At 46.7% G+C, this 25814-nt stretch overlaps 1 protein-coding gene across 5 annotated transcripts in view; it reads right to left on the bottom strand.

Moving 5' to 3' along the window:
- EYA2 (EYA transcriptional coactivator and phosphatase 2) overlaps positions 1 to 25814 on the bottom strand; it is a 272328-nt gene that overhangs the window by 147896 nt on the left and 98618 nt on the right. For all 5 annotated transcript variants that reach the window (XM_060284864.1, XM_060284859.1, XM_060284860.1 and 2 more), the window contains exons 3-4: positions 14880 to 14922; positions 11287 to 11429 (exon numbers count right to left, since the gene is read on the bottom strand). In XM_060284864.1, the coding sequence (XP_060140847.1) occupies positions 11287 to 11429; positions 14880 to 14922 (186 nt within the window). The remainder of the gene's footprint in view (positions 1 to 11286; positions 11430 to 14879; positions 14923 to 25814) is intronic.

Genomic DNA, 25814 nt, shown 5'->3' with positions numbered 1-25814 from the left:
ATCCCTGTGTTCCCGTGTGATGACAGGCTGCCCCCGTAGCTCCCGATTTGTGTGTTTCCCAGGTCACCATGGAGCCCATATTGTCTCTGAGACATGGAGGCTAGTTTTAAGGTACTATTTTTTCATTGCAGTTTTTTTGGTGTTTTTTCGTCCTAGGACACGTTCAAAAGTGCGAAAGGGAAAGGCAGGCTAAGAGCATCTCATGTTTTGCACACGCAGTCAGCTTCAGGCTTCCTGCCTGGCCCTGAGGGTAGTGAGTTTACAACCCCTTACTCCAAGGACTAGCTCCATGTATGGCTTAAAAGTACATCAGGATTTGGGGTGAAGGTATTACATGAACCACCTCTCCTCTGTAAAGATGATGCCCCTTCACCCTAAGACACACTCCCCACTCTTCTCATGGGTGGACCTGCTTATCCAAACGCCACACTTACAAATCTGCCTTCTGTTTCAGCCAAACTCTGACATGCTTCCCCAAGGCACAGGCACCAATTCCATGAGCCACTGGCTGGAGAAGGAATTGTATTGAGGGAGGAGGCTGACCCGCCAGTAGCCCATACATTGTATTTTTATTGAAAATATAATCAACTTTGCTTACCTTTGTCTTATGGGTGTACGATAGTATTTCAATACTATTTAAATTTGAAGTTTTTAAAAAGAACTCTGCTAGTTCTGGGGATGGTTTAGTAGCTACGGTTTCCCTCCTTCTCACCCATTCACCCCCATAAATAAAGAGAATGCTTAGCGAGGTAAAAATGATGGATTTTGAGTCAAGTGGTCTGTGCTGGCGTCCGGGATGGTTTGCTTCATTACTTGGTGACCTGGACAGTTTCTCCTTCAACCCCAGCCTGGAAGTCCCCTCCCATATGAAATAAGATGCTGACCCCCACTGGCAGGATTGTTGGGAGATGAAAAGAAGGGGAAAGAATGAACATATAAAGCTGTGAGTGAGGTACTTAGAAACACACACCTCTTTCATCTTCACAACAATCCCATGAAATAGGAGATATTACTTTCCCTATTTTAAAGATGTGGAGACTGAGGTTCAGAAAGGTCACTCGATCAGCGTCTTGTAATCAGCAGGTAGCTCTGAAGTCTAGGTTTTTTTCCTTCTCTTGATACCTCTCAATAATGGGTGTGAAAGGATTTTCTGCACTAGACGGTGCTCAGTTTCAGTGATGACAGTGACGACAGCAACAAGCTATATTTATACGGCACCTTCTTTTGCTTCATCTGCCAGGGATGGTTAACGGTGTATTCAGTAGTCTGTCTCCTGCTGCAACTAGAGTTAAATCTAAACTCCTTGGGTGACGTGTTCCTACGTGGGCTCTGCTCACCCCTCTGACCTCTGCCTTCTCCAGGCTCCCTCCTCCCTCTGCTCAAGCCGTGTTCTCAGTCACTTCACTCATTTTAGTGTCTGAATGGAAATTCAAAGTAAGGAATATCACTGCTCATTCAGCCAGTCTCCTGATGATGGATTCTAGGTCGATTCCAATTTTTTTTTTTCCTATCACAATCCAAGATAGAATGGACAACATTAGAATGTTTGTCTAGGATGGATACAAGAAGAGGAATTGCTAAGTCAGAGGGTACATACATTTTTCATTTTTAACTAGACACAGACAAAACTGCAAGAATATGTCTTTAGACTCAGGGCCTTTGCACATGCTCTTCTCTCTGCCCTGGAATGCACTTCCCTCCACCCCCTTCTTTATCGGGCTAATGTCTTCTCATCCTTGATCTCTCAGCTTAAATGGTGCTCCCCCAGAAAGGCCTTCCATGACCTGAGTCAGCCCCCTGATTACTCCCTCCAGAGCACGCAGTTTTTTCTATGGCTCTCATCACAGTTCATGGGCTTAACATCTGTTCTTTCCTTAGGCTGAGAGCTCCAGGAGGGTGGGGGCTGGGCTGGGCTTGTCCACTGTGGCGTCCCCACACCTGGCTCAGTGCCAGGCGCACAGCAGGTGCTCAATAAATATTTGTCGAATGAATGAATAGGGAAGAAAACAAATAAAAACATTTCACCTCTCCTTCTGTTTGCTGAAGTGGATGGATCATAAAATTCTAACCCATGAGAAAGGGGAGAGAATATGGTGGAGGCACACAAAAGGCTTAGTTCTGTAAATCAGGGTTGCCCATATTTGGTCCATGAACCAGTCACCAGCTCATGATGAGAAAGCACAGAAATTGAGAAGTAAGTATTTAGAAACTTTCATAGCAACTTGAACTTGCTATGGCATCTAAGGTCATATCCCTAGGCTTCTATTTTGTATGGGTTTTTTAAAAATTTCATTTTTTCTAGTAATTATTTTTGATGCATTTTACCAAAGAGTCAGTCCATGATGAATTAGAAATTAAAAAGCAAAAAGCCCCAAACTGGTCTTTTACCTCCAGGTGAGAAGCACTGCTCTAAGAGATTCAGTTCAAAGGAAATTTGGTGACCGTCTGGTCTGAGGACAGGCTGGTGGCATCAGCTCTCCTGCCCTCTAAGCATTTCTCATGAATATCTTTATAGCAAAGAGAACAAGGCCTCCAACGATGCTCAAGAACTACCTACAGGTTCCACTGTCTTCAGCTCATGGGAGTACAGAAGGGAGCATGTGCATTTCAAAGAGGTTGTCAGCCACAGAGATGCACTGGGCATTCATTCATTCATTTCACAAACATGCAAAATAATACTCTACACCTGGGGTCAGCTAACTCTGGCCCATGGGCCGAAGGTGATCTGCTACCTGTTTTTGTAGATAAAAGTTTTATTGAAACACAGATACAGGCATGCCTCAGAGATATTATGGGTTCAGTTCCAGACCACCACTATAAATCAAATATTGCAATGAAGCAAGTCACAAGGATTTTCTGGTTTCCTAGTGCATGTAACAATTATGTTTACACTATACTGTAAATTAGCAACTGAATTTGTGTAATATTCTAAATCCTTTGTTGTCATTTCTATAATCTTCACAGCATCTTCACCAGGAATAGATTCCATCTCAAGAAACCACTTTATTTGCTCATCCATAAGAAGCAACTCCTCATCCAGTTTTATCATGAGTTTGCAGAAATCTAGTCCCGTCTTCAAAGACTCCACTTCGAATTCTGGTTCTCTTGCTATTTCTGCCACATCTGCAGTTACTTCATTTCCTTCACTGAAGTCTTGAACTTCTCAAAGTCATCCATTAGTGTTGGAATCAACTTCTTCCAAACTGCTATTAATGTTGACATTTTGACCTCTTCCCATGAATCACCATCTAGACTGGTGAATGCTTTCCTGAAGGTTTTCAATTCACTTTGCCCAGATCCATCAGAGGAATCACTATCTAAACCAACAACAGCCTTACAAAATGTGTTCCTGAATAATAAGATTTGAGAGTTGAAATTACTCCTGATCCATGGGCTGCAGAGTGGACGCTGTGTTAGCAGGCATAAAAACAACATTCGTCTCATCGTACATCTCCATCTTAGCTCTGGGGTGACCAGGTGCATGACCAATGAGCAGTAATATCTTGAAAGGGATCTTTTTTTCTGAGAGCTAGGTCTCAACAGTGGGCTTAAAATTTTCAGTAAACCATGCTGTAAATGGATGTGTTCTCATTCAGGCTTTGTTTTTCCATTTATAGAGCACAGGCAGAGTAGATTTAGCATAATTCTTAAGGGTGCTAGGCTTTTCAGGACAGTAAATGAACACTGGCTTCAACTTAAAGTCATCAGCTGCATTAGCCCCTAACAAGAGAGTCAGACTGTCCTTTGAAGCTTTTAAGCCAGGCATTGACTTCTCCTCTCTAGCTATGAAAGTTCTAAATGGCATTTTTTTTTCCAGGTATGTGGTAAATTAGTGTTTCCTTTGTTTTATTTTAATTACAATTTCTTTCCTACTCAGAAACATTTTCAAAGTATGATATCTGCGTCAATTAAAAAAAACAATGGAAATAAATAGCACAGACATAAAGAATGATAAGGATGTGTGTTTCATGGAGCATCCTAAATACCTATTTGAAAATTCTGAAGCATTTGGAATATTTTCTTATTGAGTGTCTTAACTGTACATATCTATCACTGAGACATTTAACTGTACATATCTATCACTGAGACATTTATTTTAAACTAAAAAGTTCTTCCTTGTTTGTAAAAGTAGTACATACCAGGCTTCATTGCATTTTTCTTTAAATATCCACAGTTGTTTTGTATATACTGTCAGAGTACAAGATTAATTATTTCTAAAGGGAATGAAACTTATGGAAAAGGAACAAAATTAACTTAGCATTCCCTTTTATTCAACAGAGCTATGGCACAGAAAAAAAAAAAACAAAACAAAAAAATAAACAAGCGAGACAGATGGATGGGTAGAGTCAAAAAAGGGAGGAGAAAGGATAGGACCAGATCCTAGTGAGCTACAAATCTCACCAGAGGGTTGATGAAAATTGAGATTGGTGGATCAGGCCAGGAGACAGAGCTAAGTAGGAGAGGAGTTCTTAATAGAATCAAAAAGAGGGTTGGAAGTTAGGAAAGAGTAGTAGTAGATGTGATCATATGGAAAAGGGAATGAGTTCTTAAACCTGATACGTAGCATCTTGTGAACATTCAAATATCTCTACAAGGATAGGTGTGTGCCTTCCACATTTCCCTCCAGGCTGTTCTGAATGTGCCTTGAATTCATATTCCACAGTTGCAGAACGAACTGCCACAAACTTAGTGGCTGAAAACAAAACTCATTTTTTCACTCACAATCCTGTAGGTCAGAAGTCTGGGTGGGCTCAACTGGGTTCCATGCTTAGAGTCTCACAAGGCTGAAATCAAAGTTTTGGGCAAACTGGGCTCTTATGTGGGAGCTCTGGGGAAGCATCCATTTCCAGGCTCATTCAGATTCTTGGAAAAATCCAGTTCCTGTATCTGCAGATTTGAAATCCCTTCATCTTTGCTGGCTGTCAGCTGGGGACCATTTTTGGCTCCTGGATTCCACCTCATTCCTTCTCACCCGTTCCATCTTCCAATCAGTAACGTTCCATCAAGTCCTTTCCATGACTTGCATCTCTCTGACTTCCTCTTCTGTCGCCAGCCACGGAAAACTTTCTGCTAACTGGCATTTTCGAATCAAAGGCTCCACCTACATTGATAACCTGTCGTCTAGTGTGGCCACCCTTATGACGTACCTCAGCTGGAGCTTCTGGGTAACTTGCTGCAGCTTCTCCATCAGCACTTGCTGCCTCGCCTTGCACGCTTTCGTCATGAAGCTGGCTTCTTTCCTTAAACCTCATGAACCCACCTCTGCTAGCTTTAAACTTTTCTTCTACAGCTTCCTCACCTCTCTCAGCCTTCAGAGAATTGACGAGTTAGGGCCTTGTGCTGGATTAGTCTTTGGCTTAAGGGAATGTTGTGGCTGCTTTGATCTTCTATTCAGACCACTAAACCTTTCTCCTTATCAGCAATAAGGCTGTTTCACTTTCTTACCATTCGTGTGTTCACTGCAGTAGCACTTTTTAATGTCCTTCAAAACTTCTTCCTTTGTATTCACAACTTGGCTAACTGTTTGGCACCAGAGGCCCAGCTTTCAGCCTGTCTTGGATTTTGACATGCCTTCCTCACTAAGCTTAACCATTTTTCGTTTCTTCTTAATTTAAAGTGAGATATGCACGACTCTTTTTTTTTCACTTGAATACTGTGAGGCCATTGTAGGGTTATTAATTGGCCTAATTTCACATTGCTGTGTGTCAGGGAATAGGGAGGCGCGAGGAGAGGGAGAGAGATGGGGGAAACGGCTGGTTGGTGGGGCAGTCAGTACACAACATTTATTGACTAAATTCGCCATCTTCTATGGGCACATTTCATGGAGCCCCCAAACAATTACAATAGTAACACCAAAGACCACTGATCACAGATCACCATAACAAATATAGTAATAATGCAAAAGTTCAAAATATTGCCAAATTGCCAAACTGTGACACAGAGACACGAAGTGAGCAAATGCTTCTAGCAGGGTTGCCACAAACCTTCAATTTGTAAAAAACGCAGTATCTGTGAAGTGTAATAAAGCGAAGTGCAATAAAACAAGGTATGTCTGTACACCCATTCGTTTATGTATTATTTGTGGCTGCTTTCAAGATACAGGGTAGACCTGAATCGTTCTGATAGACACTGTGTTGCCTGCAAAGCAAAAAATATTATCAGGCTCTTTACAGAAAAAGACTGCCGACCTCTATTCTTCGTAAAGTAATGCAGAGCAATGATAAACAGCAAATCCAGGGGCGAAAGGGAGGTAACCTCCCTTTATTTTTCATGTTGGATGGTCAGCTCATGGGTATTTGTAGTGCTACTCTTTACACTTTTACATATGTCTTAAATGTTGCATAATAAATTGAGAAAAAAATACTCCACACTCCTGACCTCCTTGCCTCTAGTTTGCTCAACTGTGTTATTATTTCCCTGCAGCTATTTAAACAAAGGTAATAATGCTATTTGCCAAGGAGCAAGGAGAAAAGTTTCCTAACAAGATTCAGCAAGGTTTGTCCAGACAGTGAGCAAACACTGCTTGCTCAGGCACAGGCATATGTGAAGGGAAAGGGTTTTTTTTATCCCAGCTGTCGTTACTTAGTGATGTGGACATTCCAGGTGTGTGTGTGTAGCAGCCTGGCTTCAGCTGTACTGACTGAACATTTCCCTTGGGCCAGGCCCTGTGAGCTAAACCCTTTATAGAGATCAGGAGTTGACACATGATGGCCCACTGCCTGTTTATGTAAATAAAGTTTTATTAGAACACAGACACACCCATTAGTTTACATATTGTTTGGCTGCTTTCACGCTTCAATGGCAGTGTTGAGTGGCCCAGAAAGCTGAAAATATTTATGATCTGGCCCTTTACAGAGAAAAGGTAGCTGATCCCCAATGTAGATGATCTCACTAATGCAACAACATTCGTTAGGAAGCCAGACTTAGGAGGAAAACTGTCCAGAGTCTGAGGACCAGCAAGGGGCAGAGGTGAGGTGTGAACCCAGAACGTGTGATCTTACCACTTGCGCTGCATTGTTAGGGCACAGAGCCTCGGAAAGTAACCGGGACTGTAAAATGACTTTGAACCAAATTAATTTCCACCGGATGCCATGTTTTGTCTGGGAACAGGGTTAGTTTTCTCTTTCACGCTGAAAAATAATCCAGCTTCATGTTTCTTGGCTGTCAGCCAGGCAGGGTAACTTACGTGTGATTTTATCACAAGTCTTCTGGCACAAGAGGGACAGAAGTTAGAAGAGATGCCCACACCAGTTGGCCAAGGTCTGTCATAGGTAATCCCCCAGGATTTCTGGAATGTGTGCTCAGGCAGTGGAGCTCAGCAGTGAAGGGCTTAGACTCCAGATCCAGGCTGCCTGGGTATAATTCCACCTCTGCCACCGACCAACTGGGGGACCTTGGGCGAGTTATTTATCCTCTCTGAGCCTCCATTTATTTATACCTTGAAAGAGGATAATGATGGAACTTTCCTTGGAGGGTTGAGTGGGGGTTTAAAAGCACAAGTAGACACAGAGCCCTGAGAACTGTGGGTGGCAGCATCTCAGTGACGCAGCATTTCAAAGATGCAGTATCTCAGGGAACACCCTGGGGGTCCAGTGGTTAGGACGTCATGCTCTCACTGCTGAGGGTCTGGTTTCAGGGAACTAAGATCTCACAAGCTGTGTGGCGCAGCCAAAAAAAAAAGGGGTTTTTTTTTTTTTTTGAAGATGCAGCATCTCAGTGGTGCAGCAACTCAATGATGCACATCTCAAAGATGAAGCATCTCAGTGACACAGCATCTCAGCGATGGTGTCCGTGACCAACGCCTGACCAGGTGCTCTGTGACCTGTCACTCCTAACTCCACAACTGCTCTTGAATATGTCTACTTCTGTCTGTTCACTGCCCCCCAGGGCTCCACCATTGCTCTACTCCAGACTTTATCAGTCTCCCAACCTACCTTCCTTTTTCTCCTCTTGCTTCCCTCCAATCCAACCTCCCCACAGCAGCCAAAGTGATCTTTAAAAAACCCAGATTGTATCAGATAGCCCTGCCAATGAGCTCCTGCTTCGCTTGGAATAAAATCCTTCCCAGGCGCTAAGGCTCTGCCCACCTCGCCTACCTCATCTGTGTACTGTGTTCCAGCCCCTGGGCTTCCTGGATTTGCCAAGTCCATCTTCCCAGGGGTGATCACCTCGGCCTGGACACCCTCCCTCCTGTGCTTACGAATGGTCACCTCTCAGTTCTCAGCTGAATCAGCTCCTCATGTAAAAGGCCTTCCCTGGCGCTAGAACCTATATTAAATCTTGCTTGTTCTTTACCCTTTCACAGCCTTCTTGTCTTCCTTTATATCACGCATCATAATTTGAAATAACACCTACAATTTTTAAAAGTTCATGTAATTTCTTTCTTCCTCTAGGCTAGGGGTTGCAAACTTAAATGTCTTCAGGGGACAGGCAGCTAACTCAAGTGAGTAATGAGGGTGGGGGAGGACTGTGGTGAACACAGGCTAATAGGGTCAGCCCTACTCAGAGCCACCTACTCCTGACACAAAAAATGTGGGCCCAATGCTGCCCGATCATCTGTCGTTTTTTTAAAAGACATTAGGAATATAAACTTCTATGTAAACATTTCCCATTTAAAAATTGGCAATTAATTTTTTAAATGTCAAGTATATTTTATAGGTTAAAAAGAATATCCAAGGGCCACATTATCTGTTGGCCTTCACTTTCCAGCCTCTGTTCTAGACTGTAAGCTGCACAAACACAGGGCCCATTCTGCTTGTTGACCATTGTATACTCAGCACACGACCCAATGCTGAATGAATGAATGAATGAACAAAAGAACAGGGCAGAGGAAGGGAGGGAGAAGAGGGAGGAAAAAAATTCAAGATTCAGTCTCTGCACTGAAGCCACACCATCTAGTTGGCAAGACAAGATGATCTGATTAATTTAACTGTTGAAGAAGCTGAGGCGTGGAGAAGCCAGGGGCAGTTGAGTCTGGAAGGAAGTCCTCCTGCCTGCAATCCTGTTCTTTCCACCGGATACCATGGATTTGGGTGGATCGGAAAGCCATCTGTATGGATGTCTGTGCTTTCTGCCTGCCCCCTCCTCCTCTGGGGACCACCCCTTCCTCACACTCAGATCAGTTCTCTGGGGTGAGCCTGACCTGATCATTGGTGCCACGGGTGGACGTGGGGACATCCAGAGCATTCCATCTTTCTGCCCCAGGGTCTGACCACGGGAGTCCAGGTAGAGAGATCTCTGGGACAATGTGGCAAGTCCTGGACAGCGGAGGCTCTCTTTTTGGGGAGTTCCAGCCTGGAACTGCTAGGGCTGCCTTTGGCACCACAGTGGAGAGCCTGCCTGAGACGGAAGCCCACACAAAGGGAAGCAGAGAGACTAATTCCTCCTATTATCATACTTGGATCCAACCCTGCCTGAAGCTAAAGCCCTAAGATTTTTCTGCTCTGTTTGCAATAAACATCCTTATTTTCTTAAGTTAATTAGCATTGGATTTTTGTTGTTTGCTACCAAAAGGGCTTTGGTTGATACATCAATTAAGATGGAAGAAATCACATGAATAAAAGCCACAGGGGCTTCCCTGGTGGCGCAGTGGTTGAGAGTCCGCCTGCCGATGCAGGGGACACAGGTTCATGCTCTGGTCTGGGAAGATCCCACATGCGGCGGAGCGCCTGGGCCCGTGACCCATGGCCGCTGAGCCTGCGCATCCGGAGCCTGTGCTACGCAACGGGAGAGGCCACAACAGTGAAAGGCGCGCGTACCGCAAAAAAACAAAAAAACCAGTGCGATGGTTAATCTTATGTGTCAACTTGGACCACGGGGTGTCTAGACATTTGGTCACACATTATACTGTGTCTGTGAGGGTGTTTCTGGATGAGATTAATTTGAATCAGTGGACTGAGTAAAGCAGATTGCCCTCCCTGATGTTGGTGGGCCCCATCCAATCAACTGGAAACCTGAATAGAACAACAGACTAAGTAAGAGGGAACTCCTTCTGTCTGAGTGCTGAGCTGGGACACTGGTCTTTTCCTGTCTTCAGATTCCAACTGAAAAATGAGCTCTTCCTGGGCTTGGGCCTGCCGGCTTTCGGACTAGAACTTACAACGTCAGCCCTCCTGTTTCTCAGGCCTTCAGACTCAGGCTGGAATGACATCCTCTTCCATCTCCTGGGTCTTTAGCTGGCCAACTGCAGATCTAGGGACTTCTCAGCCTCCATTACCGGGTGAGCCAATTCCTATGATAAATGTATCTCTCTGTCTCAGCTCCATCCCATTGGTTCTGTCCCTCTGGAGAACCCTGACGAATGCTCACAGGGACAGGTGAGCAGTGGATGGTGAGCCTAGTTCACTGAGCCTCCAGTTCTTGGCAATAGCGTTCTGACTGTCAAGGTTGCATGTCTCTTGTTTTTGCCTTCCCAGCATCCATTTTTCCTTCTTCTGACACCACCACTGGGTTTTCCTTTAAGAGAACCATCCCTTCCTCACATACAATCCATATGCTTCACCCTCCGATTACCTCCCTCACCTCTACCTCCTTGCTTGTGCTAAGGGTCAACATTGGATTCTGGTGGAACTACTGGGAAAGATGAGATGTCCTTCTGCTGAGAGTGCTGAGCTGAAAGCATGTAAACCTGGAGCTGACAGGTACAATCTCTGCTGTCACATGGGAAGAGCCCATGTGGAGGTAAAGACAACTCAGAGGAAAACATCTGAAGATGGAGTGAGACATCTTCCTCGTGATATCATTCAAGCACCTGGATCCAGCCATACCTGCTATCAGTCGTATCCCCAAATTTACCAGTATGTAAATCATTAAATTTCCATTTTCCCTAAGCCAGCTTGGGTTGTGTCTTACTCTTGCAGTCAAAAGAGGTCTTGATATAGTCTCTAGATCTTGAACCGTATTTATTTATTTATTTATTTATTTATTTTTGCGGTATGTGGGCCTCTCACTGTTGTGGCCTCTCCCGTTGCGTAGCACAGGCTCCGGACGCGCAGGCTCAGCGGCCATGGCTCATGGGTCCAGCCGCTCCGTGGCATGTGGGATCCTCCCGGACCGGGGCAGAACCTGTGTCCTCTGCATCGGCAGGTGGACTCTCAACCAGTGCGCCACCAGGGAAGCCCTAGATCTTGAACCATATTTAAAGTGTCTGTCCTTCCCCTCTATCTCCAATCCAAAATTAGGCTGGCTGCATTTATCATTCTGCATTTCACTGAAGCAACAGGGCAAAATAAAGACCATGATGGTGGGGATCCCAGGGGGAAAGCAAGAGCTTGGTCAGGTACTCACTGTAAGAAGGGATTCCATAGGCTTGTGCTGGAGGTGGGTAAGCTGTGTAGGGGGTGGCCTGCTGGATCCCCGCACTGTACTGAGTCTGGCCGTAGGCTGCCATGGCAGTGGGATGCTGGCTGTGCAGGACACGTGGGCAAGGTCTGCATGGAAGGAGAGAAGATGAAATCTCCAAGCCCAAGCCCAACCCAGCATCCCTCCCCCCTTATTCTGGTATCACCACCACCACTATTTTCCTTTGGGGGTATTTATTCTTTTCTTTTCCTCTTCTTCTTCTTTTTTTTTTTTTGGCCACTTGGCTTGCAAGATCTTAGTTCCCTGACCAGGGATTGAACCCGGTCCCCAGCAGTGAAAGCACTGAGTCCTAATCACTGGACCGCCAGGGAATTCCCTGGGTATTCACTCTTTCCAGGGGAGAGACAGCTTACATGTTCATCAAACCCTATTTCATTTTCCTTTCCTGGGCACCAGGAAGATTACATTTCCTGTCTCCCTTGCAGTCAGATTCAACCACATGACTGGGTTCTGCCTGACAGAATGCATAAACCACTCATAGGTCTGGCCAATAACACCATCCCCTCTCCTCTTTCGGCAGCAACTGTGGAGGGTACCAGTTGAGAGAGCGGAGCCAACACAGTTACATCCTGGATCCCTGAGTCAGCTTGTGGAGGAGAGGTGTGCCGGAGAGTTTCATGGGATTCACATTGGACTTTATATAAGAAACAAACCTTTGTTGTGCTAAGCCACTGAGACCAAGGTTTATCGATTACTGCAGTACAGCCTATTCCACCGTGACTATCTACCCTAATTTAGACACCTTCCCAATTGACTGTAGCTTTGACAGCATTGTCATTCAAGATGCCCTGCTCTTGGCCATGGGGTGGGCACATGGTGCAAGATCATCCAATCAGACTCTGTTCTGGGAATTTAAATCTTGGGCTGAATAATTCATTCCAACAACCACATTCTGAAGAGACTGATTTTTAGTTCCTTCCCATTGCCTGGATCCTAGAAGCTGTCCTACTCTTGGTCTTTCTCAAGGCCTGATTATTCCACTTTTGCTTCCATTGTGAGCTACTCCAGATCTTCCAAAAAAGTCCTTTTGTGTTTACATCAGCTGGGGTCTATTTCTGTTACTTGCAACCAAAGAAAAAAAATGGATTCCTTACTCCAAGATGAATAATGGGTTCCATGAAGGGCTAGGATTTAACGGGCCACTGACCTAAGACATCTGGAATATAATGACTGCTAGTGATCACTGCGCTCTGACCACGGGCTACGAACTGTGTCACATGGGCCTAATACGTGCACTGAATCGCATCGGATACTGATACCAACTCTCTGGGGTGGAGGCTCTTCTAACTCCCATTTTAGAGAAGAGAAAACTGAAGTTCAGAAACCGCAAGTCACAGCTAGAAAGTGGGAAATCTGGAACTTAAACTCGTAAGTCTGACTCCAGAGCCCACACTTGTAATCACGAAGCTTTGCTGCTTCTCAGTGACGGGCCTGGGCTTGACCCAGCCCTGTACTTATTGCTCCTGTAGGGAGCAATAAATAAAGTCAAGGTAGGTTGTTATAACAGGAAGGGGACAAGATGGTGAATCTACGGATATAATTTCTTTGGCCAGTGCAATTTTTTCTTAATTTGAAGTTGCCAATATTTTAAAACCAGAAGATTCACACACACACACACACACACACTCTGTCTCTCTCTCTCTCTCTCTCTCTCCCCTTATTTCCCCCTTCTCTTGCAAAACACAGATGCTTTGGAAAGCCTGGGTCTGCTCTGTGTGCTGCCATCAATTCTTGGGCCTACGATACGCCAGGCCCTGTCCCAATTATTGCATGTAGACTGGCTCATTTAAACCTGATAGCAACTGTGACAGCTCTTGGAGGCAGTTACTGCTCCCATCACCATTTTACAGATAAGAAAACTGAGGCAGAGAGAGATGAAGGAACCAAAAGCACACAGCTGATACACAATTTGAACCCTGGCTCCAGAGGCCACGCCCTTAACCACTCCACCTCTGTGCAACTTGACAAACTGTAGCTAACTATCCTGGCCACGAGTTTATCAGTAGATGGTAACGAGATTCCCAAACCTGTATCTGATTCCATTCTGATTACATCACCTTAGTAAAAACCTGTTGGTTTCCAGAGCTCCTCCTACATACGAAGCCTGATGGCAGGCGTGAGACAGATGCAAAAGTTTGCGGAATTATAAAAAGATGTTCTCAAGCCCTCTTTCTTTTTGACAACCACTGTGCCGAAGCGTTGGGGACTTGTTCCAAGATGCATAAGAAACTTGTTTGAGCTGGAGACGCCAGAATCAGTACTGGAAGGCGTTTCAGCAGTCAAGATTCTTACCCTGTGAGGTGCTTGGAAACGCATCTGGAGCATTGGGACTTAGTGCTGAGCAGAGAACCTTATTTGAAAATGTTCCCAACTTATACCTGTCTTTGCAAGTAGAAGGTGGAAATCGGAGATGATCAGCTCCTGCTTCCCATCAAAACCAATGTGAAATTCTCGGATTAAACTGGGGCTCAAGTGAAAAGCCAGAGAGAGGACAGTGGAGCTCTCTAACCCCAAGGCCATAAAACAAGTTAGGTAGATTTAACAGACCTCAGTTGCTACCGACAACCCCCAAAACATCTTCTGGAGGGAGAGGAAGTCTGAGAAAGTGTGTTCCTTATAAACAGCTTCTACGGTCTCATCCAGGGAGGAGCATGTCCAGCTATGGAGGAGCTGAGTATCCAGACTGAGGGCCATGCTGACCGTCCTGCCAAACCCGGGGCTTCTCACACTAGGGGGTGCGGATGGGCAGCCCCTGAGGACCCTGGGTAAGCCCTGTCCATCACTGGGCTCCCACTAACCCCTGCGCACGGCTCTGGTGGAGTGTTTGTACCGTCCGCTCTATTGAGATCTCTGATCTACTGGTCTCTGTCCCCACTAGACTGGAAGCTCTCCGAGGGTAGGGACTGTGTCTCACTGATCTCGCGAGTCTCCAGTGCTCCTATGAGATTTGGTACCGAGGAGTGTTGGGTGAATGTTGGAGCAGGAAGAGGGAGGAAGGAGGGGGGAGGAGGGGGGAAGAAGGATAGAGAGGGGCAGGGAGAGAAAGATGGGGCAGGAGGAAGGAAGAGGAGGGAGAGCACGAGAGAGAGAGAGGGCAAAGAGAGAGGGAGGGAGACAGAAAAGGAGAGAGGGAAGGAGGGAGAAAAGACAAGAGAGGGAGAGACAGAGAAGCAGGAAGGGAGAGAGGAATTGAGAAAGTCTGTGATAGGAAAGGACAGGAAGGAAAGGAGGAAAAGACTGAAAAAAAGAAGAAAGAAGAAAACAACAGCCAACACTCTCAGAAAAGTCTGTTCCAGACCCCGTTTTAAGCGCCCTTTACGTGGGGCAGGCATCATGATTGCCCCCCTTTTCCAGATGGCGAGACTGAGGCCTGGGGAGGTGGGGTCGTTTGCTCAAGGTCACTCAGCCAGTAAGAGTAGTGCTGGGATTCTTTTCTAGGGAGTCTGCTTCCAGAGCCTCTGCCCTCCAAGAAAGAGAGAGGAGAGAGCGTGAGAGGGAGATAAAGCAAGGGTACTCACCTTGCAAAGAGCTGGGACACACTCAGAGCCGATGTAGTGATGCCTGGAGGGGAAAAAGAAAAACATTTGAGGGGCTTGAGCTGTCAGAGCGATGTTCCCCAGAAGCTATGACTTCAGACGGCAGGTTGAGGGGGGAAGAAACTCAGAGAGTTGCTGCCAGGGACTTTCTCAACCACACAAGCTTATCTGAGGCACACCATTGTAGCACTCTCCTTCTTGAAAACCTTTTCTGGGTGTGCTTTGTCTCCAGATACTAACTGAAGGACTACGTATAAAGAACCTGGAGCATCTTGAAACATCAGAGTAGAATCCATCCCCCCACCCATTGTACAGATGGAGAAAGGAGGGCAAAGAGACAGAAAGAACGTGCTGGAGCCAGGTAACACGACCAGTTGTCAGCTGGCGCCATTTCTACTCCTGGATGAAGACCCACTCCCTTCCTTGCCTTAAAGGCAACCCCAGAAACCTAGAAAGGCCCACACTGGTTGGCTCTGATTATCCAACACCTATTTTCCTTCTTCTTCTGATGTCACCTTGATATTCCTCCTCTCCTTCCCCAGTTTCAGTTCATTGGGTTCAGGTGGGGCTGGCCCCAGCCACCTTGGATTATCTCCCAGGCTCCAGCTAGAGTGTGGGGCAGGGAGATGGAAGGGGCCTGAGGTCCTGATACAAGTGCTCTACACTGTATCTCTGGGCACTCAGCCTCCAGCCATGGTTGGGAAGCAGTAATCAGGAGATGATGAAAACGTGATAGAATGTGGCTGGGAGAGACACTTCCAAGAGGACAATTTTACCAACGAACAGTTCACTGGGGAGGATTCTGTGCTGTGTCATTTTAAATAATGCAGTGCAGTGCCCTCAGGGTGGAGCCCTGCAGGTTCTAGATGATGTGTCTACTGACGGCAGCCATCTGCCGACTCACACTCTCTGGTTTGTAGCGCAGTGGCTGAGGTGTCCCTGTGCCTCCTGAGAAAGGCCCCAAGCCCTCCAGAGCTCTGAGCCTCTCTGTAAACCAACCTGCAATTCCAACTCTAGCGCTCAGTAAGTAATGAGACTTCGGGCAGGGGCCTCAGGGTACCCTCCTGCGAAATGGGGAAAAAACATTTATCTCACAAGGATGCGTGAGGATTAAATGAGATGATGATGATGATGACGACTGTATCCATCATTTACCCAGTGCTTGTTACATGCCAAGCCGCCTTCTAAATCCATTACCTGGATTATTCTAATCCTCATAACCACCCCTTGAGGAGGGTTCTCTTCACGTCCCCATGTTACAGATGAAGAGCAGCAGGTGCAGAGTTTACATAACTCACTCAAGGCCACACAGGTCCTAAAGGGTGGAGCTGTGATCTGAACTCAGGTGCTGGCTCCCGACTCTGGCTTCCCAACCAGGACACAGCAGCCCGCAATGACAATCACCATCATAACAGCAACCAGCACCCGCTTAGATGTTCACCACGTGCCAGGCCCGTGTTAACTGCCTACATGCGTGAACTCATTTAATCCTCGTGGCAATGCTACAAGGCCGACAGTGTCATTATCCCCATTGCACTGACGAGGAAGCTGAGGGCCCAATGGCTAAGTGCCTTGCTCAAGCCACACAGCCTGTGGACATAGGAACTGGGACTTGAACCCAAGGGCTGTCTGAGTCCCAAGTCCATCTCCTTAATCACCTCCCTGGCAGAGTCACATTCTGTTCGAGTCCCAAGCCACTGGGGTGAGAGGGCGAGTCCTGAAGTCCAGCTGGTCCAGTGGAAAAGAATCTGCCTTACAATGCAGGGGACGTGGGTTCAATCCCTGGTCAGGGAACTAAGATCTCACATGCCACGGGGCAGCTAATCCCGCGCCACAACTACTGAGCTCGTGTGCCGCAACTAGGGAGCCTGCGTGTCGCAAACTATAGAGCCCATGTGCCCTGGAGCCTGCGCGCCACAACTAGAGAAGAGAAAACCTGCAGGCCACAATTAGAGAGAAGCCCGCGTGCTGCAATGAAGAGCCTGCGCGCTTCAACGAAAGATCCCGCGTGCTGCAACGAAAGATCCCACGTGCTGCAACGAAAGATCCCGCATGCTGCAACAAAAGATCCTGCGTACCGCAACTAAGACCCGACACAAACATAAATAAAATACAAAGATAAATAATATATAAATCTTTAAAAAAAAGGCTGGACAGCATTAGTGTATATTGCTCATAGTAAGGAGGAGTTGTAGGATACTTTTGTTCCAGTTGTAGACGTGAGAATGTGTTGTGTGTGTGCTGAATGCCTGTGTAAAAATACGTTTCTTACTATGTGTCACATTTTTAAGAAGTCGGGACAGCAGGGATCTAACTCCAAGGAAAGGTGCCGGTGCACAGTAGGTGCTCACTCGCTGCTCATTTCCCTGCTCCGGGTTTCCTGCCCCAGGCAGAGCCTCCCACATCCCCTTCCTCCTCCTCCCACAGGATGGTCTCATTCTGAAAGAGCCCCAGTCTCATTACTGGTAAAAGCCCATGATTTGAGTTATGTTTAGTAATATATAAGTTACTGAATTAAACATTTTGAATATGTTTTCTTTAATAAATATGTAAATATTCATAAAAATCGAAATCTATGGAAACAGTCCTAGGGGCTTAGATTAACTCGGCGTTCTAGAAATCTGAAGCAAGCACCTCCCAGAGCCCCCAACCTCTGCACCCTGATTTGCATGTTCACCTCGCTCCCCCTCCTCTGTTCCTCTGAACTGTTATGCAATCAGCCTTCCCTACCAGGGCAGTTCTCCCTCTCCTGCTGTGCAAACCTATGGTCCTCTTCCACCCCAGCAACCCCCAGGAAGACTGTGCAAGGAAGAAACAGGCATTTAGTCAGTGCTGAGAGATTTTCCTTCTGCAGACCGTGTGATTTTTGAAAAGCACAGGCTCTTTTTTTTTTTTTTTTTTTTAACTGGTATCACATTTAACTTTTTTATCCTGGGACACTTGGGAGAATTGAGAACCTGGAAAATGAATGCATTATATATAGAATAATCTCCTTCCCTTTCGTTCCCTCCCTTTCTTCTTCCTTTTTTCGCTGGCAAGGATGGCACAGACCTCATGGAGACTCCTGACGGTCCGTGCCAATGTAGGGCCCCCAAGCTCCTTCCCTTCCTCAGGGACCTGGGGTGGGACTGTGTAAAGGACAACCATGCTCAGTGCTTTGCGTGCAAAGGTGGAGCAGGGACCCCCCAAGAGCAGAGAGCCTCTCTCTTCCTCTGAAGCTCTTGCTGTGCTTCAGGGCTGTTAGTCCGCAGAGGTCCTGTGGACCAGGAGGCCCAGATGCAGCTGGAGCCATCCGTCATCTGCGTACTAGGCAATGGGCCTGACAGTGATTGTGTGGGCAACGCACGCTCCAGCGTGAAAGGTGGAGGAGTGGGCATCATTAAGTCGCAGGAACAACCTCGCCCTCAACGTAGCCCAGGACGTCTTTCGGTGATCCCCTAGATGCCCTCATCACCACTTTCTGGATGCTGTTGTGTTTGACAGCTTCCTCCAAATGGTAAGTCAGAGCCAGACAGACACACTGAAGTGGAGACATGGGAGGCCATGCCACAGAGCGTCCCATGCAGCTCAGGAATGATCTGGTTCATAGACACGGCAATGCCATTGGATGCGGGCACGATGCTCTGGACAGCAGCACAGTCATAGTACCTCAGCTTGCCAGAGGGGCAGAGAGGGCGTGGACTGTGGTCAAGAGTCCCTCCATGATGCCAGTGTCACAGACCCAGAGGGCATGCTGGCAATCTAGGGGGAGTGGTCATACTCCTCCTGGTCACTCCATCACAAACATGGAACCCTCAGCATAAGGGCAGATGACGCTTTGACTTCAGTCCTCAAGTGAGCCCCAAGCATATTCGGGGTGGTGAAGACACCATATGCAGTAGAAGCAGCAGCCCTTTGATACTGGTAAGATCTGGTGCCTGGTAGATGGAGATGCCCTTCCCACTGACCACAGGCTCCTGTTCTCAAACTTGGCAGTGCCATTGAACTTCCTTGATCAACAAGATTGGGGTCAGTGGCGGAATCACTGATGGCAACTTGTATCCATGTTGCCAGTGGTGAAAGCAGTCCTGGTGACCTGACTCAATGTAGTCAAATCTATTTATTTCAAGCTTTACCATGTGTCTCTGAGGGATGTGGCTAGCACATAAAATGGGGCAGCCGGGAGGGGCAGAGAGCCTCCTCCATTTACTCGTGAATTTAAAACTCTAAGCCCCTCCTCCTGCCCAGGTTCCAATGGGCGAAGGGAGAAGGATTAGCTAAACAGATGGCCAGAGCCTCAGGATGCGCTCGTTCATTCGTTCATTCATTCATTCATTCACCGCCTACCATGTGCCAGCAAAAGCAGTCAGAGTTCCTGCCCTCATGGACCCTCCAGTTTTGTGGGGGAGACAGGTGGTAAACAAATACTTAACTAGATAAGGCAAGTACTTAATTACAATGATAACAGGGTGCAGAGGAAGGAAGTGGATGATACAGAGCGGAGCACTTGGAACATTCATATGCACAGGATTCGCCTGGGGATCTTATGAAAATGCAGACTCCAGTCTTTAGGTCAAGGAAGCTCCCAGGTGATGCTGACATGGCAGGCCCGGAAACCAGAATTTGAGTAGTGAGGGTTTAGACCACAGGCTAATGAAGAACTGCAAATTACGAAAAAGTCCCAATTCTGGGTTCATAAAAATAAATCTCCATTCCAGAAGTCACAAACTCAAACGCCTACTGGGGCCAAGAAGGGAATAGAAATGATCTGCTGTAATATGAGGAAACCGGAGCTGAGGTCTGTGTGTGTGAGCGCACGCGTATTGTGTGATTGTGTGTGTGCGTGACTGTGCGATGTGACTTACCCAAAGACACACACAGCTGGTTCATTCATTCATGCATTCAACAAATGCTCACCATGCACCTACTGTGGACCAGATCTACAATCCAAATCTCATAATTTGTTATCTTAATGTTGCTTCCAAAAAGAAAAGCACGTGGGCTGAAGGGGTCAGACCCAAATTCAGATCCTGACTCTGCTGCACTATAACTGTGTGGCTCTGAGCCCATCACTTCCTTTCTCTAAACCTCAGTTTCCACATCCACAAAATGGGGTACTATCTCATCCCTGCAGGGCTGTCGCAAGGATCACAGGAGGCAGGTACCTGCCAAATGGTAACTGCTTAACACACAGGAGCTATTATTAGTCTTCTATTCTCCTGGGGCCCTTGCTTCAGCCACTTCAATTGTGAGCCCAATTTGAATGCTCACACTTTTTTTTTTTTTAACCTCTCACTGGGAGGATTAAGAAGCTAATGATTCTAAAAGCAGCAACCACTATTATATTGCCTAATTGGATCCCAGGGGCCACTTCTAACTGATCCCCCATGAGATGAGACAATTTCTAATGCAAGATGTCTTGAGGAAGGTCTTGGCTACAAAAGCTGCATGTCTGTAAATTTCATCAGCTCATCTCCTTAGTGTGGGTGCTTTAAACAGCACTCAAACCAGCGTCAGCGACAGCAGGAGGGAGCACTATATTAGTTCAGCATGTGCGCCCCACAGGTAGAGGTCGTTCTGGGCGCTAAGGCCCCCAGGAAGCAGGCTGAGAAAGGCTTAAAAGTGGGAAAGGTGAAACTGATCTGTGGCTCCCCAGGCCAGACCTGGGCAAAGCTCTGGGCAGTTCAACCTGGCTTGGGTGAAATGAAAGAAAATCTGCCAGCCCCTGGCTAGAACCGGTGAGACTGAAACTGGAAATTACACCATATCATGCCCAGGGCAGAGGAGGGGCAGGCAGTCTGAGTGAGGACGACAGCCCAGCTTGTTCTGCCGGGAGGTGATTTCACCTCTCCGAGGAAACACTTAATGAGATTACAGCCTCAGCTTTTGCAAAATATGTCTGCATTTCAAACGAAAATAATTTTTTCTCTATTCAGCTGTGCTTTCTTAGTTCCATAACTTTTTCCCTCCTCCTTCCAGAAGATGGGATACAATTCAAATCCAAATTTCCCTTAAATAGTAATGAATCATAGCTTATATTTCTCAAGTGGTTCCTACAAGCCAGGCACTCTGCTAAGGACTACTTGGGCCTTAGCTCTTCTATTCCCCATAACAACTCAATGAGGAAGTTGTTCTCTCTACTTTATAGATATGGAAAATGAGGCAAGGGGAAGTTAAAGAAACTTTACTAAGGATTCAAAGGCAATATCAATCTGAAGTTATCTGTGGTTCCTAAAGGTTACTCTATTCATCCACCACCCACCCATCACCCATCCATCTACCTACCCAACCATCCATCCAACGTCCATCCACTCACCCACCCACCCTCTCACCCACCCACCCACTCACCCACTTACCCACCCATAAATAATTTTTAAGGACCTACCATGAGCCAGACACTGAGCTGTCTGCTAATTAAGAACAGAAATTTAAATACATATGTAGGAATAAAAAATTGTCTTTGTCCTGGAGGAATTCACCACCTAGAGCAATGGTTCTCAACCTTGGGTGCGCAGTACTGGGTGCCTTTGGAGAGCTTTAAAAAAATTTCATTGCCTGGGTCACACTTTGGACCAATTAAATCAGACTCTTTGGGGGTAAGATCTGGACATGAGCATTGAATTTTTTAAAAAACTTCCCAGGAGAGTCCAATGTGCAGACAGGTTTAAAACCAGCCCTGGAGGCTGGTTCTCAAAGTTTGGTCCCTGGACTGGCAACATCAGCGCTGTCTGGGAATTGTTAGAAATGCAAATTCTTGGGCCCCACCACAGACCATTACAGAATCAGAAATGCTGGGGATGGGGCCCTGCAAGCGGTGTGCCAAAAGAACTTCCAAGGTGGTTTTGATGCACAAGAGAATTTGAGACATAAATATACATACTTAAATTATAGAAATATACGTTTACACATATGTAATGCATAGAGAAAGTCTTCCATAACAGGAACACAAAACAGTGGTTACTGCTGGGGAGGGGAGGTGATGACTAAGATTGGGTGGATGTGGCAAAGGGGGATTTGGCCTAATGTTCAAGTTTTTATAAGGATCGTGTATTTATGTATTACCTGGTGACCAGAAATTGGATTGTTTAAAAAAAAAAAAAAAAAAGAGGAAAGGGAGGGTGCTGCAGGCAGGGGACACAGCATGTATTAAGGCTGTGAGATGTCATACCACAGGGGGCTCACAGCGGGTAGCACTCATTCCATCACCCTGTCCCATAGTCCTGCAGAGTGCTCTGTCTTCTGTCTTCATTCCTTCCACAAGTATTTCTTTTTTTTTAATATGGCAAGTATCATTTTTAAAAATTGAAGTATAGTTGATTTACAATGTTTCAGGTGTACAGCAAAGTGATTCATATATATATATTCTTTCTCAGACTCTTTTCCATTATAGATTGTTATAAGATATTGAGTATAGTTCTCTGTGCTATACAGTAGGTCCTTGTTATTTATGTATTTTATATACAGTAGTGTGTATCAGTTAATGCCAAGCTCCTAATTTATCCCCACCCCCTCCCCCTTTGGTAACCATAATTTTGTTTTCTATCGACAACTATTTCTTAAGTACCTACTAGGCGTCATGCCTTGTTCTCAGTGGTCAAGATACGTAGGCATAAAGTGGGCAAGATCTGCCTTCAGAGCACTTACATTCTGGTGGGGAGGCAGACAAACAGCAAGTGAATAAACACATAACTTCCGGCAGAGAGTGGGAATATGAAGAAAATATTAAACAAACCAAATACTGTGGCTGAATGTTCTGTTGGCTCTCCCCTCAAACCTGATCCAGAATCTGGCCTGTTCTCACCACTCCATCACTACCACCCCATCTAGGGCACCTTGGCCTCTCACTTGGGTTATTGTAGCGCCTTCGTTGCTACCCGGGCTCCCATTCTGCCCCCACCCGCAGTCCGTTCTCACGTGCAGCCTGAGGGAGCCTGTCAGTCTGTAGACCAGATTGTCCCTCATCCGGCCCCAACCACACCCTCCGCCACGGCTCCCACCTCACTCAGGGCAGAAGCCAGGTCCCTCCAATGGCTCACAAAGTCCAGCATGGCCTGACCCTGGCTATCTCTCTGACCTCAGCTCCCCGTCACTGGCCCCTTGCTCACTGGGCTCCAGCCACACCAGCCTTCCTATTGCTTCTCAGTGCTCTGGAACCGCTGCTGCCTCAGGACCTTTGCATTTGCTATCTTCTCTGCTCCTAAGGCACGTCTTCCCTGTGACCAAGAAGTGCCCGCCCACACCTCCTTCAGGTCTTTATTCAAGTGTTACCTTCCCAGTGACATCATTTCTAGCCACCCTAACAAAGACTGCAACCCCATATCACTGCATTTCGCATCCCACCCTGCTTTCCCCCCTTAGTACATATCACCATCCAGCATGCTATATATTTTGATATATATATATTTTATGTGTGTGTATGTGTGTGTGTGTGTGTATAAAACATGCTATATATCTATTGTTGTCATCAGACTCTTGCCCTGCCAGCACCCTAGGCAGGGCTCCAAGAGGCAGGGGTTTTGTGTTGTCTTCCTAGTACTTAAAACAATGACGGGCACGTGTTTGAGTGAACATTTGTTGAATGAATGAATGAATGAATGAAAAAATGATTACTTTTGATAGGAAAGACCTCTCTGATGAGAACTGAAGGATGAGGGGATGGTCCTGCAGAGATGGGGGGAAGCCTGGTCCAGGCAGAGGAACAGCAAGTGCAAAGGCCCTGATGGCAGAATCACGCTTATGAGTTAGAGCAAAAGAAATAAGGCCAGGGGCTGGGTCCAGTGAGCAGAGGTGATGGGGTAGAGATGAGTCTGAGAGGCTGGCGGGGACAGGCAAGTAGAGCCCACTTGGGGACTTCCCTGGTGGCGCAGTGGTTAAGAATCCGCCTGCCAATGCAGGGGACATGGGTTCGAGCCCTGGTCCGGGAAGATCCCACATGCTGCGGAGCAACTAAGCCCGTGCGCCGCAACTACTGAGCCTGTGCTCTACTGAGCCCACATGCCACAATTACTGAAGCCCGTGCGCCTAGAGCCCGTGCTCTGCAACAAGAGAAGCCACTGCAATGAGAAGCCCGTGCACCGCCATGAAGCGTAGCCCCTGCTCACCACAACTAGAGAAAGCCTGCGTGCAGCAACGAAGACCCAGTGCAGCCAAAAATAAATTAAAAAAAAAAAAAGTAGAGGCTACTCGGCCAAAGGGAAGGAATTTAGATCTTACTCTATACTTTTTTAAAACACCAAGTCCTCTCCATATTTTAATTCATTTTATCCTCCCATCAACTCTATGAGGTTGGTGGCATAATTATTCCATTTAACAGAAGAGGCAAATGAGCCCCCAAGAGGTTAGGTCCCTAAACCAGAGACTTACAACTGGTAGGAGGCAGAGCCAGAAATGCAATGGGAGCCACCGGGGGGCTTTTGGGGTCCACGATCCCCCCACCCCAGAACCCCCCAGAGTGTAGGCCTCATGGCTCATGGCTACTGGGGTTCTCCTTGGACCTGGACCCTTGTAGTCACTCAGTAACATTCACTCTGTAACAGAAGTAAGGGCCCAGGAGGAGGGAGACCAGAGGCCAGGCAGGAAGGGCAGCTGAGTCTGGCACTCGAGGCCACAACTAGGGTGGAATGTCTCCTGCAGAGTCCTGGAGCTCACCGCCCATGTCAACAATAAAGAGAAAGAAACGTGTGTGTGTGTGTGTGTGTGTGTGTGTGTGTGTGAGTGAGGGGGGGAGGGGGAGGGAGGGAGGGGGAGGGAGGGAGGGAGGGAGGGAGGGAGGGAGGGGGAGGGAGAGAGAGAGAGAGAGAGAGAGAGAGGGAGACCTGACCCTGCCAGCCCCCCTGCCTGCTCTGAATTTGGAAGCAACCTCTTTCTGCTCCATTGCTCACCCCCAAAGGCTTAGCCTTGGCCTCAGATTGCCCCAGGGCAGTAAAGGGTACAGACAGCTCCAAGTCACAAAAAGGAGACAGACAATGTGTTTGTGGGTGCCACCACTGTGCGGGATGGACATCTGGGGTCTGCAAACTAAGATCTTTGCAGAAAGTGATTATTGACTTTAGACGTGAGGACTCTGGAGCCAGAGTGCCTGGGTCTGATTCCTGGCCCTGCCACAAGTTGTATGACTTTAAGCTGGTTACTCAACTCCCCAAGCCTCAACTTCCACATCCGTGAAATGGGCTCGTAGCCTAATAGGGGTGTAATAATTACATGAGAAACAGTACAGTGTACTGATTAGGAAAACAGACTCTGGAGTCAGACTACTTAGGTTCAAATTCTGGCTGTCGCTTAACTGTCACCTCAGACAAGTTACTTAGCCTCTCTGTGCCTCAGTTTCCTCATCTGTAAAACGAGTGTCCACTTCTTAGAGTTGCAGACACTAAAGAGTTAATACATTTTAATGCCTGACACATAGCAGGTGCCGAGAGTTCGCTTTGATAGTGATGGAGGAGGAGGAGAATTAATTTCAATTTCTATTGCTCTGAATAGTGCCTGGGACAAAGTAGTTGCTCACAAAAAACGAACGACAAGAGGAAGTGACAGACACTCATCTTCTTGACAGCTGCCCCTCAGCTCCTACTAGTGGAAGCCAGGTGGGAACACGGGCCCAGCACTTCTAAAGAATTTGGCATCTCAAGAGAAACTAGAAATCCAGATATTTATGTGAGCTCTCCCAATTTTCACAAGTTCACTTTTATTTAAAGTACAGTATAAACCAAACAAAGACATACCTGAGGGCCAGGCATGGCAGCCAGTTTGCAATCATGGTTTTGAGTTCCCTGTGGCTATCTGATTCAATGGGATAATACGTTTATTTACAATGCCCCCAAGGTGTGCCAGGCGCTTTACATAACATCACCCCATTTGATCCTTGCAGTAAGCATCCTATGAAGTGTCATGATTCTGCCCCCATTTGGCAGGTGAGAAAGTTGAGGCTCAGGAAGGTTA

Source organism: Globicephala melas, chromosome 15 (genome assembly GCF_963455315.2).
Source record: "Globicephala melas chromosome 15, mGloMel1.2, whole genome shotgun sequence".
Classification (NCBI taxonomy): Eukaryota; Metazoa; Chordata; class Mammalia; order Artiodactyla; family Delphinidae; genus Globicephala; species Globicephala melas.
Note: the sequence above shows the minus strand (reverse complement) of the source record. Positions and strands in the feature narration are given on the sequence as shown.